At 47.6% G+C, this 14,838-nt stretch overlaps 1 protein-coding gene across 2 annotated transcripts in view; it reads left to right on the top strand.

Moving 5' to 3' along the window:
* Positions 1–13,446, top strand: part of LOC310907776 (interferon-induced very large GTPase 1-like) — a 28,614-nt gene extending 15,168 nt beyond the window's left edge. For both annotated transcript variants that reach the window (XM_083858248.1, XM_083858249.1), the window contains exon 3: positions 6,800–13,446. In XM_083858248.1, the coding sequence (XP_083714374.1) occupies positions 6,802–12,546 (5,745 nt within the window). In that variant the 5' untranslated portion in view covers positions 6,800–6,801 and the 3' untranslated portion in view covers positions 12,547–13,446. The remainder of the gene's footprint in view (positions 1–6,799) is intronic.
* Positions 13,447–14,838: the final 1,392 nt, after the last annotated feature.

Here is a 14,838-nt window from a genome sequence, read left to right as displayed (position 1 = left end):
CACAGGGGGATTTGTGTCCCAGCAAAAACTCTTCTTATATACTTTCTCATTGCATTGGTCAAATCCATGTTATGAAGATTGTACATATTCATACATTCATTTGAGTTTACATTTTCTGGGAATTCTTTATCTTAATTCGACCCTTGACCTCATCTTCTAACAGTACGTGCCACAATGCAAATGTGATTTTGAGAGTCTTGTGTTTTATTTCCTCACTAGGCCCCCTGGTCTGTGGTTTGACAGTTATTGATAGCCGAAGAGTTGGGGTAGATTCCTCCTTGCTTTTTCAGTGTTATTTGCCCCCTGCCTTTTTTTTTCTTTTTTTATTTTTCATTTTTTTTTTTTTTTTTTTTAGTTATCTTACTATACAAACATTTTAGCCACTTTTACAAGCACTTTCAATCAACACTAGCTATTTCACAATTGTGAGTTAGTTACTGAAATAAAGGCATCAGTTATTATTTCACAGCTACAATTACTTCTGCAGAAGTTGATGTCATATTACACAGTACATACCCTCTTTTTTAATATTTTACAAAACCTTAAATTATAACATGTATTTTTCACCCTAAGATATACAATCTACACAGTGATTAGGATATTAACCATAAAAGGGTGACAAATTATACTATATCAAAAGCAGTTTAAAAGAGATTACGTTTGTGTAGGAAAGAACATACACTCACGGAATTGTGTGCGGTGCTTTATTGAGAGCTCTGGAAGCCGGGACTCCCCTGGACCCAGATCTCAGCTTCATCAGACATTCAAAATGGACACAATTTTATACCTTTTTTGTTAAATAAGGATTCATGTTAATCATTAAGCCCCATTGATCCATTGATTCTACCCAAGTAACAATGATCCTTGTGATTCTTGCTTAAGATTCTGGTTTGAGAGAATAATCATATTTAGTTATCAAAATAACACTACAATTAACAATAATATCATTTGTTGTACTGATGATTGTACGGGTACAGATCCTCCTGACCGAACTTTATTCTCAAGGCCTGTGTACTTTTTTAAGAATCACGATCATCTCCCCCCTTCTCCCCCATTACCTAAGCAAAGTTATACTTGATTTTGTTAAAACAATAGCATGGAATGACATCCTTTTTGCAGTGAAGCCAATGTCCCATTCTCGGGCCCTGCTACCTCAGAAATCATTTTAACCCTATACTATCATTCCCTCCCTTTGAAATTATTTTCATTCTAATATGCAAATGCTTTCACGGAATGCAGTTCATTTATCTTCTGAGTCTATAGTGGATGTTCGTCTTCCAATCTGTGGTTGTCATGGACCTCATGGTGGAGGTTATTATGGATCGAAGGTGCTGGAAGGAGTTTTGTCTTGTGTCAGTGTCTTCATTACTGTTCTGTTCCAGGAAGTCCTTTTCTGTATTTCTCTCTTCAGAATTTTAAAAACTAACCAAATTACTAGAAATATGATTAGTAAAATGATGAAATTCTCAAGGATAGACTTTACCCATGAACTTACATTCCATCCTAAATCTTTAAAAATTTTATCTAACCAGGTAGTAGCTAAATCCTTTTGCTCCTCTTGTACCTCAGGTTCTATTTGTCTTATTTGACTAATATCATGTTCCACATCTGCAGTTACATTTGGGATGTGGACACAGCAGTGGTCAATTTGTCCTTTTAAATATCCACACACTCCATGCTCTTTTAAAAGTAGCATATCCAGAGCCTATCGATTTTGTAAGGTCATTTTGGTAGTGACTTGTAATTGCATATTGAGTTCTCTAAATCTTTCTCTTGTAACTCTTGTAACTGGCTAGTCTATCTACCTGACCTGTGAGCCTATATAGCATTTCCCTATTTCAGTAGTTTGCAACAGGACCAAACAAAGACTCCAGGGCCCACCCAAGCTTTACTCCACTAGAGGGTTCCTGCCAGGTGTTGTCTTGATTCTCACTATCTGGGGCATCTCGTTTTGCTCTTTTCTGTAGGAGGCCATGGCTCCCATTAAATGGAGACTTTTTCCAAATTGAACATAAAGTGGGGAGGCCTATGGTAATTTCTTTTACTTCTCCATGTACAGGCAGGTGAGTCATCCATGTACCATCAATTATTGCCCATACAAACTGCCCCAGACTCTGGATTGTACTCCTGCTACATCCCTCTACAATCCTAGATTCTATCTTCCTTGTTTTTGTCTGATTCCTCTGCAACCACAACTGATTCGTAAGGCTACTGCCAATGGTGACCATTGTTTTATCTCCAGGTCATCAGAACTGCAATCATAAATCTTATCACATGCCCACCAATCTACTTTATTTGCTTCCCTTCTACTGCTAGTTTCAGTATTCGTTACTGCTGGATCTGTGTCATTCTCGGGGCCTTTCCATTTAATGTACCAGGGAGTGCCTGCCATATATTGGAATTTCTAGAGTATACTCATGGACCATGCACTGTCCCAGGGCTCTAAGCCTTTCCATTCCTTTTCTTCACACTTCCACACCACTGTACTCTCTGTAGCATTCTCTTTAACCTTTTGATAGTGTGGTAACAAGCTTTCCCACTTTGCAAGGTCTTGATCTTTAACCCACCATTCTACGATTTGTCCCACCTTTCCATGACTTAAAATACAGTCCTCTTTCCTCGTGATTTTCATATAGGCCCTTTCTGTTATCTTCCAATATTCTCTAACCACAACTCTTGACTCTGGCTCTTGTTTACATTTAACTGTTCTGTTCCCTTTTATATCAAGTAATTTTGATGTTATGATTCCTCAACTTATTGGGTCCCCTGCTGCCTTTGGTATTGGCAGACAGGCTGTTATTCTACTGGTATTTTGCATTTTGGCAAAGTTTTTAACCAATCCAATCATCACATTTTCAGCCTGAATTGTAGTAGGAGCTTTTATTACCTGTGTCTCTGTTTGCACTTCTCTCTTCATTCTAGAATGAAGAGCAGTTGATTGACCCTTTTGCATTCCATATCCCAAAGCAACAGCATTCCCTACTGGTGACATTGGTATCCATAAAATTAACATTAATCACAAGATGAGCATGAGCATAGTTACTGATACCATTTGAAACAGTTACAGACATTTTATTCTCAGTTTTGTTGGTCCCACAGCTTGCACAGCCCACGATTGAACTCCTTGAAGGACCTTCTTCACTCTCGTGTATTGTATCCAGGGTTCCACTCCAGCCACTTTGACTGCTGTAAAGGTGGTTAGCAGCATCTGATGAGGGCCAATCCACCTCTCTTTCAATGGTTCAATGGTTCTTCCTTCCAGGCTCTGGTGTACACCTCATCTCCTGGTTCAATATCGTGGACTGGATTCTTGAGAGGCAGTGGCCTATTCCACATCAGGACACTTTGGAGCTGAGCTAAAGCTCTCCCGAGAGACAGAACATAATTATACACATCATGTTTCCCCGTGATATGTACATTTGGATTAGGGTTAGGAGATTCATATGGCGTGTGGAAGTCCCAAGATATTCCCAATAATCTACTTACTTCCTGTACCACTGTAGCTACAAAGATGTGAACCTCTGTCTGATGATATCCCTAGAGGCACCCCAAATCTAGAAATGATCTCCTGCAGTAACCACTTAACTGTTTCCTTTTCTTGATTGGTGGGACAGGGAAGGGCTTCTGGCCATCCAGAAAATGTGTCAACCCCTACTAACAGATACTTGTATCCCTGAGCTCTGGGTAGTTTTCCAAAATCTACCTGCCAATAATCTCCTGGTTCTATTCCTATCCACCTTCTCCCTAACCGTGCCTGTCGTCTAGCCACTGGATTGTTCTTCAAGCAAATCTCACATTTTGACATTATTGATTTTGCCATTGTTTGCATCTGTGAGGAGATTAGGTGTCGTTTTACCAGCGCTACCAATGCCTCTGCACCCCAGTAACACTCATTATGTTTTATTTGTAAAATTTCTCTCATTACCAAGGGAAGTACCACAATTTGCCCTTGTGCGGTTACATACCACCCTTCTGGGTTCTTCCGTGCTTCCAGCAGATGTAATAGCCTGTTGTCTTCTGCTGTGTACCTTGGCTGGGGAGGCAAATTAAATTGAGAGACATTAAATTTTAATGGTATCAATGCCATTGTTGTCTGTGCTTCCTACACCACCTGGAGGGCTGTCCAATCTGCTTTCCAGTTTCCCTCACAGATTCTGGAGTTGCCTGGCTGATGTGCTTTGCAGTGCATAATCGCTACCTGTTCAGGATTTTGTACTGCATTTATCAGTTGCAGGACTGCATCTTGATGTTTAATCCATGTACCTTGAGAGGACAGCAGTCCCCTCTCGTTCCATAAGGCACCATGTACATGTACTACTCCAAAGGCATATTTTGAGTCAGTCCATATGTTGACCGTCTTTCCTTCACTCAATTCTAGGGCTCTGGTTAGTGCAACCAGTTCTTCCCTCTGAGCTGAAGTACTTGGTGGTAATACTTTTGCCTTTACTACCCTATCAACTGTGGTTACCGCATATCCAGCGTATCTGATTCCATTTTCCATGAAGCTGCTTCCATCTGTGAAGAGTTCCTATTCTGGTTGCTCTAGAGGGACATCTTTCCGCTCTGCTTTTGCTGCATAGGTATACTTGATTACTTCCACACAGTCATGTTCTAGTGGGCCTTCCTCAGCTGTGGTACCGAGGAATGAAGCTGGATTCAAAAGGTTAGTGGTTTTCAGGGTCACATCATCCTGCTCAGTCAGGGTTACCTGGAATTTCATCATCCTGCTTGCAGAGAGGCAATGGCCCCCCTTTTGTTCCAAAACCGTGGTCACCATATGCGGCACGAAGACATCTATGCATCTTCCCATTGTGAGCTTCCTGGCTTCTTGTATCAAAACCCAAGAGGGTGTAATAAATGAAAAAGCTGGATTGAAAAATAAAAAATAAAATTTATTTTCGCGTAACAGTGAACTCGGAAAGCCACAATAAAAGGACACCTCCGATCCCAGGATTGGACCTGGATGAACCTCAGACAGGCCTCTATTGCACCAGTCCCCCGTGGTCCACAACTCCCATCACCAACAGTGCAGTTTATACACTTTTTATTTCCCCTGAGGCAGGGGTTTCTTTGTCTACTTCTGCTCAGATTGTGTATTCGTGCGTCTTCTTTTGGGACTTGTGTTATCCGGGCTGGTTTTCCAGGCAGAGACGGGCTCAGGATGAGATTTCTGAGAAGCTGGTTTTGGGATGCAGAATCCTGATGAACATGGGCGTCTTGACTTAGATGCATTATCTGGTGTCAATCATTTAGGCGTAACCTGGCCGATCGCCCTTGATGTGGCTGCACATCTCTGTGCAGCCATCCCTGTGGCTGCAACTCTCTTTTCTATTGTAAATTTCATGGTTCCTCCTTGGAGATGCCCATCCTTTACAGATGTAAATTTACTTTCCTGGCAGCCGCTCATGAATCTTTATTTCTATATTTCTTAATTCCAAGCATGACTTATTTTATACAGGCAGTACTCATAACAAGGAGAAAAAAGGAAACAACCACAGGGCAGCAGCATCTCAGGTCACACCCACTGTGCCGCATGGCCCCTGTGTTGATCACCCCTGCTGGAAGGAAGAGCAGCCCCTGGCCCCCAACCCCACACAGAATCTGAGGAGACCTTTCAGCCACTGTGATATTTCAGAGTAGGGAGGGCAGAATAGTGACAACACCAGGCACAAATCAATACCAAAACCAAACCAAAACTGGCCCTGGGATTAGAACCATCCCCAAGAAAGGATCACAGCACCTTCCAGAGCTGTTTCCCAGAGGCGCTCTGTAAGTTGCCCCTGAGCAGCCTGAACTCTGCTCCCCTCAAGGCCAGGGCTGAAGGTTTGCTGGCACTTTTCCTCTTGTCACCAGAGATTTTAAGCTCAGTGGCTCAGTGGTGGCTGTGGCCCAGATGGCCACCAATGGGCACTTGGCTGACAAGACCCTCTGTGCTAACGAGCAGCAGATGAGGGAGGGCCCCTCTCTGAGTGGGCTCCCAAAGTCTCCAGTGTCTCCTGATGGGCCAGCAGGATGGGCCAGGCACAGGTGTGGGCAGGGACAAGGTGGATTTTGGCCCTGCACTGGGCTGGGCCCCCTGAGTGTGGCAGGAAGCAGGTCCTGGCAAGAGGCGTGAGTGGGGCGAGGGAGGGGCTGCTCTGGCAGCCGAAGCAGGAGCACAGCTCAGAGCTCGTGTGGCCGTGCCGGGCGTGGGGGGAGTGTGTCTGGGGAGTGTGGGGTGCCCATGGGGGGAGCATGTGAGCGCTGCCTGTGGGTGCTGGGAGCAGCAGGCTGGGCCAGGCAGCGAGCAGGGCAGGTGTGGGGCTGGGCAGAGGGTGCAGGATGCAGGCAGGGCTGTTGGATGGGCACAGGGGCTGTGCCAGTGCTCCAGGGAGTCAGGAATGGCCCTGGCTGTCTGCACTTGTGGATTGAGGAGTTCTGCTGGGAGGATGTGGGTGATGGTGAAGGCAGCACCTTTTCCAAGGCAGTCTGAATGTGTCTGTGTGCCTGTGTGTGTGGCAGTGTGTCTGTTTGTATGTGTGTCTCTCTATGTCTGTGTCTCTGTGTCTGTGTTTGTGTCTCTGTATGTCTCTGTTGTCTCTGGGATACACACTCAGCTTCAGGGTTGATCCTGCAAACAGGAAAGCAACAGGCACATCCTGTGTGCTGGGAATGAGAGCCTGGCTCTTGTGCCATCCCAGGCTGGGCTCCAGCAGCTGGCTGGGAGCAATCCCCAGGGCTGCAGCTGCTGCAGAGCCTCTGCCAGGAGGCTGGGGCCTCTGCCAGCACCTTAGGGAAAGTCTCTTTTCTTTCTCCACAGACATGGATTCACAGGAGGCTTCACAAGAGGGGGATGCAAAGCTCCTGGCAGAGGCATTTCAGAAGGAAGGATTGGATGCTCGATACTGGCTGCCCAAAGTGTCACAGATCCTAGGAGTCAAGAGCAGAGAAGCCCTGCAACATCTGGAATATAAAGACTTCCTCAAGTTGGAGTGCAAGGTACGGCACTCCTGGGAGAAAAAGGCACTCCAGAAACTCCTGAAAATAAAAGACAAAGTGTCCTCCATCGACGTGGAACAGATCTTTGAGGCTGAACAGCCACATCCCAAATCCCCCAAAGTCTCTGAGCTTGGAGAGCTCATCAAAACACTGCAGCAAATGAAGGAGCACATCCATGCTGTCACTGAAGCACCAGGAAGCTCTGCTTCTGCTATTCATGAAGCAAAGAAAAAAGCCACCCAGATCTGCGGCCTCGCCATTTATTCCTTACTCCAGTCTCTCCAGGAACGGGCTCAGAAGGACATGGAACTGTTGGTGCTCTTGATTGCCACCAGCACAGGGTACCAGGTGGAAAGCAGCACTTTCCAGCACCTCCTTGGACACCCAGAAATTCAGTACATGGCCAAGGAAATGGAAGCAGCACACAAGGAGTACATGAACTGGAAAGAGCAAGATGCCAACAGAGCTGAGGCCTCCCTTCTGCTGACGGGTCTGACTGTGACACCTGAAAGTCAAGAGCTGTCCCCTGAGCAGAAGAGGGAGCGTTTAGATTTCATGGAAGATCACATGAAAGGCTTGTGGTCCCCACGGGTAAAGAATCTCCTCCAAAAGCACAGTGAAGGGGAAGACTGGGAGAGGCTGGAACGGGACTTGCGTTCCTTGATCAGTGGGTGCTTGGATGACAAATGGGATCAACAGAGGACACAGAACATACTCTGTGACCTGGAAGACACTTTTTCAACACCTGAGTCCCCCAGTCAATCCAAGTCCAAGTCAGAGAGCAGCCAATCCAATGCCAATGAAGCCATTGGAAACCAGGAGTTTCTCCAGTTGCTCAAGCGCCTTGGACTTGAAAGTCACTATCCAAGAAAAATGGGGATGGGAGATTTCCACACCATCTGCAAGACATCTCTGCAGGACAGCCAGCCCAGCAAGGACACAGAACTGCCATGTTACTTCTTGCAAAAGCTGTTAACCTTGGATTACCAGGTGAGGTACCTGACTTGCTGGGATGAGAACAACACAGGCCTTGCACTCATGCCACAAACCAGAGAACAAGAGTACCAACACTCAGACTCCTTTGAAAACTTTCTTGATAATATGATGGAAGCAGCCCCTGAACGTGCAAGCAGGGATGGCCATGTGCACCCCATGGACCTGCAGATGGCCATTTTCCATTGTGCTGATGACTTCCTCAGACAGACCCTTGCAACCAAGCTGGCCTTCTGCCAACTGGCGCTGCCTCTGCTGGTGCCCAACCCGTGCACTTCACACATTGAGTTCCCACTCTACACCTTCAGCCAAATCCAAAGGAGCTGGAAAGAGGTGGACAAGTCAGGAAAGCAGGCTGGAACAAAGTGTTACAGCAACAAACTCATCTTTCAGGCCCAGACACCCATCGTGTCCTTCATCCGCATTGGCAGCTCGGCCTCCTCTTCCAAGTCTCAGCTCCTGAACGCTCTGCTGAGCAGACGCAAACACGACACTTTCTTCCATCGCCACTGCAGGGGCAGCACCAGAGAGCGTTTGCTGATGGAAGGGGTGGTGGAGATCGCCTGGTACTGCCCCCGCGGGAGCCCCGATGACACCTTTGAGTGCTGCGTGGCTTTCTGTAACCTGCATGGAGACGCCAGGGATCACGGAGCACAGCTGCAGTTCCTGCAGGAGATATCTGCTGTCAATGTGGCTCTTGTGTCTGATTTGGAGCACATGGACAGCAGGGGGAAAAAGCTTCTGCAGGGCCTGTGGCAATCACAGAGGTCTTTGGTTTGTCTTCTCACAGAAAAAGAGAACTTTGCAGCTGGACAATCCAGCAGAAATATATCAATTATATCAATAGGGATCAAGAACAGAAACGAAGCAGAACTGATGGTCCAGCTGACCAAGACAATTGGGAATCTCCTGGAAGGATCTACTCCACGTTTCAGCTTGGACGCCTGCGTGGACAAAGCTCGCCAGCACGGATTCATAGTGGATGCAGATCAACCCACGTGTGTGACAGCCAAAGCAAAGGCCAAGGAGCTGGTGGACCTTCTGAAGAAAGAGAAGCTGTCTGAGATCAAATCCCAGCTGCTGCCGCTTCAAGGAAAACTGTGGTACCAGTGGTGCAAAAAGGACAAAGAACTCACTCGCTTGCAGGAGAAGGGGAAGAAGAGCATTGAGCATCATCGCAGCCAAATTGAAAATGAGAAGAAATCAATAAGAAGAAAGCAACTTGAACAAGGTTTCCCCCCCAACCTGCTGATGAAATCATTCCTTGGCTTTCTTCAGGCCCAGCCAGCAGATACTAAAAAATACTTCCTGCAGTGGATGAAGGTCTTTATGGATGATCTGTCTGGTGGTCGCCTTGAAGAACTGAGGAGAGAATATCACAAGTTATGGTCTGAAATCCTGGCAAGAAAGAAAAGCAAGAAGAAATCCAAGGGTAATGCTGAGTTGCTGAGTCACTTGGATGCCCTCTCTGATGAAATCAATGATTCATCCATCGGCCTGGAACACCTTCTGAGAGAGGCAGGGCAGATTTATGAAGCTTTTGAATTAATGAAGACAAAGAATTACAACTTTGCCAAACTCCCAGAAATTGCAGCAGAGCTGATGGTTTTGGGATATCCTGTGGAGCTGATGGATGGAGACGCTTCTTACCTGCCCTTGCGTTGGGTGGGAGCAATCTTTGACAGCTTAATTGAGAGGCTGGGGGACAAACGAGTGTTTGTGCTCTCTGTGCTGGGCATCCAGAGCAGCGGCAAGTCCACCCTGCTGAATGCCATGTTTGGTCTGCAGTTCAGCGTCAGCGCGGGGAGATGCACCCGCGGAGCCTTTATGCAGCTGATCCCAGTGGGCCAGGAGCTGCAGCAAGACTTGGGCTTTGATTTTGTGCTGGTGATAGACACAGAGGGACTTCGTGCCATTGAGATGGCCAATAAACAGTCCCTGAACCATGACAATGAACTGGCCACCTTTGTCATTGGTGTTGCCAACTTGACTGTGATCAATATCTTTGGAGAAAATCCATCAGAAATGCAAGATGTTCTCCAGATTGCTGTGCAGGCTTTCCTGAGGATGAAGAAAGTCAACCTTTCCCCAAGCTGCATCTTTGTCCACCAAAACGTGGGAGAAGCAACTGCCAAGGAGCAGAATATGGAAGGACAAAGGCGTTTGGAGGAAAAGCTGGATGAAATGACCGTGGTAGCTGCTCAGCAGGAATCCTGTGACATCTCCTCCTTCAGCGATGTCATTGCCTTTGATGTGAATACTCACATTCATTACTTTGCTCACCTGTGGGAAGGAAACCCCCCAATGGCACCCCCCAACCCCACCTACAGCCAGAACGTCCAGCAACTCAAGAGCAAAATCCTCCAGGCTGCCCAGAAGCAGTCGCAGCACAGCATTTTGAGGTTCTGGAGCCTGAAAGATCGTATTGGTGACCTCTGGAATGCTTTGCTGAATGAAAACTTTGTTTTCAGCTTCAAGAATTCCCGAGAGATTGCTGTGTACAGGAAACTGGAAAGTGCCTTTAGTCAGTGGACCTGGAGGCTGAGGAGTCACATCTTAGACGTACAGATGAGACTGGACAACAAAATTCGGAATGGGGACTTGCAGAATGTGACCAGAGAGCACCTTGAAGGACTGGTGCAAGAGACAAGTGATGCCATTGAGAAAGAAGTGGAAAAGTATTTCAGTGAAGACAAAGACCATGAGACACTGGTGCAGTGGAGATTACACAAAGAAATGAAGCTGAAAGAACTAAAAGAGACTCTTCTTCTTGAAATGCAAAAGAAATGTGAGAATCTTATTGAGCTACAGAAGGAGCAGAGGAAACTGGATGCAAGGAAGTTGGAATATGAAAATGAGCTCCTGAGACAGAGTAGGGATCTGGCTGTGACTCTGAAAGGGAAGAGCCTCAGTGACGAAGATTTGAAGGAGAAGTTTACTGTAGTCTGGGACAAGTGGATTGCAGAAGTCTCCCGGCCTGCTCATCCTCTAGAAGAGGTCAATATTGATGCAGACATCGAAGATGTCCTTCTAGAGCACTTTAAGGAGCCAGGTTTCCCTGAACAGATGAAGTCATTTCCCAAAGGCAGAGAATTTTCTTTTGACATAGAGAAACATGTCATGAAAAAAAAGTATTTAGGCTTTATTTCACATCCCAGGAGCATTTCCAATGCTGATGTGATTGACTTGCAGGGCATCACACACAAGATCATAGAGAGTGTGAAGGCAAATATTGATAAAAAGGAACAGGAGAAATGTGATTACAGCCGAACTTTTATTCATGAAATACTCAATGAAGTACAGAAAGATGTGAACTCTGTCCCCAGCAATGCAAAATGTACTTTTAACAGAGAGTACAGCATAGAGTTGTCTCTGTACCTGTGCAGAATGGCAGCAGAAAGGTTTAAAGCCATGCACGAAGCATTCCAAAAGGCAAATGACCCAGTCGTGTACCTGAAGAGCAAGAGAGAAGATTTCTTCCAATGTTTCCAGATTTCCTGCCAAGGAGCCACTTCTATCACCACTTTTGCTGTTTTCCTTTGTGACAAGATTGAACCAGCTCTTCGCCGGGCGGTCTATGAGAAAACGGCTAAAGCCATTGCTGAGGACATGCAGGGCAAATTCCCAGATTTCAGGGGCAACAGAGCCAATCTGGAAGTTTTCATCCTGAGATACCTGGCAGAAGAAGAAAATTTTGAGTCTTTCAAGCAGTATCTTATGTTTCCAAGAGAGTTTTTTCAGAGTTACATTGAGACACGAGTTCAGAGTCACTGTTTAGATGGGAGCAGGAGGCTGGAGAAGTTTTTAGATTCCTCCCTTAGTCTTCTCTATCGAAACATCCTGTCAGCTGTTTCTTTATCAACCCAAATTGTCAAAGACAGAAATGACAGAGAAGACAAAATCTCTCTCTGGCTGGATGAATTTTGCAGAGAACTGGCTGAGGTGATCAGCTTGCCCAGAAGTGACCTGAAGGGCTTCGAGCACCAGGAGGTCACAGACATTGAGTTCCTGAGCCGTGCCATGACAAAAGTTCTAGCTGCCCTGAGGGACAAGCTCAAGAAAGGATTTGCTGGTGCTGACATGAGCTCATTTTCAAGACAGCCTCACACAATCCTGGCAGAGCATTTTTCGGGGTGCTGGGAACAGTGTACCTTTTGTGGGGCTGTGTGCACAAACACCCTGCAGGGACATGATGGAGACCATCAGGTGGTCTTCCATCGCCCACGAGCTTTGATGGGAGACACATGGTGGATACTTTTTCCTGGCATGAAGTATGATACACGTCAACTGAACATTAATATTTGTTCCAGCATTGTTTCAAGCGATGCCTTATTCAAAGATGATGGTTGCTCATTGATGTGTTACAAGAGATACCGTAGTGCTGAAATTCCTTACTCCACTTGGAAAATTCTTCCTGATTCATCCATGCAGGCGTACTGGAAATGGTTTGTGTCTCATTTCAGGACAGAGCTGGAGGATTTGTACAATGGGAAATTTCAGGGCAAAGGAGAAATCCCTGAGGCGTGGCAGAGAATTACCAAGCAGGAAGCACTGTCTGAGCTGGAGAAGCGTTAGGCCACGTCCATGGGAAGGAAGAACCACAAGAGTTTTGCAGATTAGGAGAACTTTGTACCAGGCTCTTCACACAATGCAGTGACAATGATGATGTTTTCAAACCCAATGAAGACAATGGTATCCAATTGCTCTCATATTTGGTGAAATAAGGCACGTTACTGTGGTCATTGCTCAGCAACCTGTTCGCTTCATGATAAAGCCAGAATCCTCTTGCTTTCTTGCCATAAGCATTTCCCTCTGCTTTGTGCTAGAACCAGACCAAACCCCCTCCTTGGGGTGATTGCCCTGTTGGCCAAGCCTGAGCCCAAGGGCCAGGGCCAGGGCAAAGGCAGCACTCCAGGCACCCCTTGGATCAGCTGCTGTGAGACAAGAAGGGACAGTGCCCCAAAGGCAGTTTTCCTGCAGCAAGGAGGTGTCCTGCTTGGAGAAAGGGCTGCGGGACCTGAGGCCAGCTCCATGCTGGCTGCAAGCTGGGCTGCTTGGCTTTTGGGCATCATCCTTCCCTCCCTGATTGCCGCCTCCTGGATCAACTGAGGCCGTTCTCCCAGCAGGAGCTGTTGTGCCTCTGGGCCCAGGAAAGCAGTGACACGACCCTCCCAGGGCTCAGGCAGTGCTTTCACTCCCTGTCTCTGAGGTGCTGTGTCTCTGTCCAGGGCAGCCACTCCTGCTCAGGTGCCTGGGGCTGCTGCCCTCCCCTCCAGCCTTTAGCCTGAGCAGGAGCTGCTCCTTTCCTTGGCCTCTGTGCTGATTAAAAGCCTTTGGAATGCCCCATGTGAAGAATCCTGTCTGCCAGCAGCTTCCTCAGCAGCTAATAAAGTTGATTTGGACCCAGCTGCTCTGTGTCTCCTTTGTGTTCAGGGGAGCCACAGCTGGGGGTGACTTAAGCTCTGTGTGCTGCAAAAAGGCAGGGGACAGAGGGGTGGCACTGGGGCACGGGGTGTGACAGCAGAGGATTTGCTCCATTCAGGGTCTCTGCTCCAGGAGGGGCTTCACTGTCTGCAGGGACAGCAGAGAGGGCAGGAAGCCCCAAACTACAACATCCAGGGAAACCAATGGCAGTGGCAGGTGCCAAGGGAGGCAGCACTGGGAACCAAGGCTGGCCTGTCACACACACAGAGGGCTGAGAAGGTTGATCCCAGCCAGGTTCTGTGCTCTGGAGCTGCTCAGCTGGGAACCTGTGGTACAAAAGGGGAATGGGCCCAAAGTTGGCCCAGCCCAGCCCTGGCCAAGCAGAGCCAGAGGCAGTGACAGGAGCCAGAGCTGGGCCGTGTGAGGGTGTGCTGCAAGGGCTGAGTGCCAGGGACTGGGGACAGCTGGGCTGGGAGGGGATTTGGGCTGGATGCCCCAGCCAGAGTGGGAGTGGAGGTGCCCCTGACCATGGTGCCACCTCCTGGGGATTGTGGGGAATGTCCCAGTTCAGATACTGGAGTGAGTGGGGAGGACCCAGTGCCACAACTGAGTGCAGTAGAGAGGACCCAGTGCAGCAAGAGGGGATGGCCTCAGGCCTGGGCTGGGCTATCAGGAGGCTGCAGGGTCCCTCACCTGCTCCCCTCACCTGTGCCAGCTGTCCCAGCTCCCTCTGCACTACAGCCAGACTGTTCTCTGCACCTTTCCCTGTCTCTGCCAGGACCCCTTGGCCAAAGTCTCCCTCACTGGGATCATCTGGCACCTCCTTCCTTGTGGGCCCTGCTGGTGGGAGGAGCACAAACAGCTTAAAGGTCTTTTCCAATCTCAGTAATTCTTGGATGTGGTGCCTTCCAGTGACACCGGGATGCAGCAGCTCTCCCAGGCTGCACCAGCTGGGACTAAGGTGACCCTGTGTAACACCCCATAACCCTGGTGATCCTGTGTAACACCCCAGAACATTTACATGTAAGGGGCTACACTGAGGTTCCTTTACTCTGCCTTGGCACACAGGAGAAATACTGACCAGACATCCTCAAGAGGTCAAAATTACACAGAACTTTACTGGAAAAAGAGAGAAAATCAAGGAATTTGATCAACCTTTTCCACTCTCTGACACCCTGCAAGGTCCCGAGGAGAGCTGCTGGTGCTGGGGTGTGACTGTAAAGCGGAGCAGGAACTGTCCAGTGGGGTCTGTCTGCTGCACTCACTGGGAAAGATGGAGCTGGGAATGGAGGGGGACAGGGCTGGGGTGCCTGGCTGGGAGGAGCTGGGATGGGGATTGTTATGAATAAAATGGGCGGAGATAATATTAATCTCCTTAAAATGCCTTTATTAATCAGCTCTTACAATAGTTGCTCGAGGGGTTTTTGGCTGCCTGTGTGCACC

This window comes from Zosterops lateralis (genome assembly GCF_965231275.1).
Source record: "Zosterops lateralis genome assembly, chromosome: 3".
In the NCBI taxonomy this organism is placed as follows: domain Eukaryota; kingdom Metazoa; phylum Chordata; class Aves; order Passeriformes; family Zosteropidae; genus Zosterops; species Zosterops lateralis.
Note: the sequence above shows the minus strand (reverse complement) of the source record. Positions and strands in the feature narration are given on the sequence as shown.